The 2,089-nt window shown below is 41.2% G+C and overlaps 1 protein-coding gene across 1 annotated transcript in view; it reads right to left on the bottom strand.

Moving 5' to 3' along the window:
- C4BPB (complement component 4 binding protein, beta) overlaps positions 1 to 1,915 on the bottom strand; it is a 10,364-nt gene extending 8,449 nt beyond the window's left edge. Inside the window, exons 1-2 of the mRNA XM_012638795.1 lie at positions 1,906 to 1,915; positions 1,345 to 1,590 (exon numbers count right to left, since the gene is read on the bottom strand). Of these exons, the coding sequence (XP_012494249.1) occupies positions 1,345 to 1,590; positions 1,906 to 1,915 (256 nt within the window). The remainder of the gene's footprint in view (positions 1 to 1,344; positions 1,591 to 1,905) is intronic.
- Between the last annotated feature and the right edge of the window lie 174 nt (positions 1,916 to 2,089).

Raw genomic sequence — 2,089 nt, 5'->3', positions numbered from 1 at the left:
GGAAAAAATTATTTCCTTCTTGTAGGTATAATTGATTCTATTGATTCAACTAAATTAATACTGATCAAGAGCTGATCATGTACCTTCCAAGAGAAGTTCCACCACTGGAGTGCTTTAAAAGTGGACTCTTAGAAATTGAAAAAGGTTTTTTTCTTATAAAGTTTTAACATGGCCTACAGGAAGTAGTATGTGAAAGGATATAACGGGATGACAATTTGGGCAAAGAAGCAGAAAGATCAACTTACAGCGGCATTTAGCAGTGGGGCCATTCCATTCCTTAGAGGCATTGCAAGAAAAGGTTTTCTCTCCCACCAGGTGGTAGCCCTTAATACAAAAGTAAGTCCCCAGGATCTGTCCTTCTACCTCCTTTGCAACAAATATGCTGTTGTCCACTGGGGGAGGTTCCGAACAGCTGTCTGCTGGAAGGAAAGAGAAAACAGATCCACTTGGCATAGCGTGTGCTGTAAGGAAGCCCTTCTTGGATGCCGCCATCCAAGCGTCCTTTCGCTGGGTTGTTGCTCTTGACTCCTGTCCTCTTCCATGTCCATCCATGTCCCTCCCTTTCCAAGGATTTCCAAAGTTTTACTTCCAAAAGGATAACAGGATTTCACTCAAATTCAGCCACAAGTTGTCCACTCCTAAGCAAACAATCCCCTTCCCAAATAGCAGTCCTGGAGTTTATTACAGGTAAGACCTCTCAGGATTTTGAAATTGGTGTTTTTTTTGCTCCCAGAACAGAAAGGGAAGGTAAACCACAACCACCCAGACCAGGATCATCATTAAATATATACTAAGACACTATTGAGCACAGAGCATTGGTCATTCGAGATTTTTCGATAAAAGAAATATCACAAATTTAAATTTCATTAAAACTCTAGACAGAATTCTGCAAACAGATATCAAATGCCTTGTCAGCCAAGTTTAAGGAAAGCATACGTACCGTCTGAAGTGGAAATCAGCCTCACAACCACAAGACAGCACACAAACCGAAAAAACATCTGGTGATCAATTGCTTGACCCAGGCTGGAATTAACCCAGCCCAGACACCTGCTTTGGAGTGAAATGATCTTCTAACCCCACTTAAGGTGAGACCAACCACCTCCCTCCCTCCTACTTGAGAAAAGAAGAAGGTGTTCATTTCATTGCTGTTCATTTCACTGGAATATATCACTTGAGTCAAGGTTTGGTGCTGTGAGCTCTACTTGTTTCTTGGCTGTTGGCTAGAACCTAAGCCCTTCCTAGGAACAACAAAAAAAGGAAAACACCACAGGGATGTTGCAAATGTCTAGGGTGACATTACTACTCAGTATCCCTGGGGTTTGTGATTGTTTCTCTTGTACTTACTACTTTTGCAGATGGGAAAGGGAGGTTCCCAGGTGTGGTCCTCTAGACACCGGCTCCAATTGCTGCCCTTGAGGATGTAGTCGCCATTGCACTTAAACACGATTTTCTCAGTTACACTCACAGGCCCCGAAGAATTGAACTCACCGTTTAGCAGCACAGGGTCAGGACAGTGGCCCACTGACGAAAAAAACAAGCAGTAATCTAAAAGGGCAAGGCTGAAGCTTATCACAGCAAAAGCCAGACTTCCTCAGTCTTCAGTGAGAAAATAGAAAATTAGAGCTAAAACTGCACATTTTTAATAGGGCAAGGTATATGGTACTAAACTACATCAATATAGGATGAGAAAAGAGGAGGTTGACCTATGTATGGCAGGAAAGATCTTAGTCATGCACAAGAATGATATGAATTGGCGATTGAATTTACTAAAAGTAATTAAGCACATAACTAGAAATTACCAATGGCATGTTTATGTTATGTTATGTTAAGCCTGGCTCCAAATTCTTGAGCCTATGTTTGAGGCAAGTCTATCCTTCCCTTTCATCCAGCCAAATATACATTTACCACTTCTCATTTTGTTTTGTTTTTTCCTATGATGTGGAAAAACAGGAGAGAGTGCAGAGGAATGTGAATTTGGTCATATGAATGAAGGATAATAATATTGGTGTGCTTTACTATAGGTATACAGGAGAACCCAATGTAGCTATTCTTAAAAATAGTAATAATAAATAGGATATGGGCCGGGCGC

The sequence above is a fragment of the Propithecus coquereli genome, unplaced genomic scaffold (assembly GCF_000956105.1).
Source record: "Propithecus coquereli isolate 6110/MARCELLA unplaced genomic scaffold, Pcoq_1.0 Scaffold135, whole genome shotgun sequence".
Taxonomy (NCBI): domain Eukaryota; kingdom Metazoa; phylum Chordata; class Mammalia; order Primates; family Indriidae; genus Propithecus; species Propithecus coquereli.
Note: the sequence above shows the minus strand (reverse complement) of the source record. Positions and strands in the feature narration are given on the sequence as shown.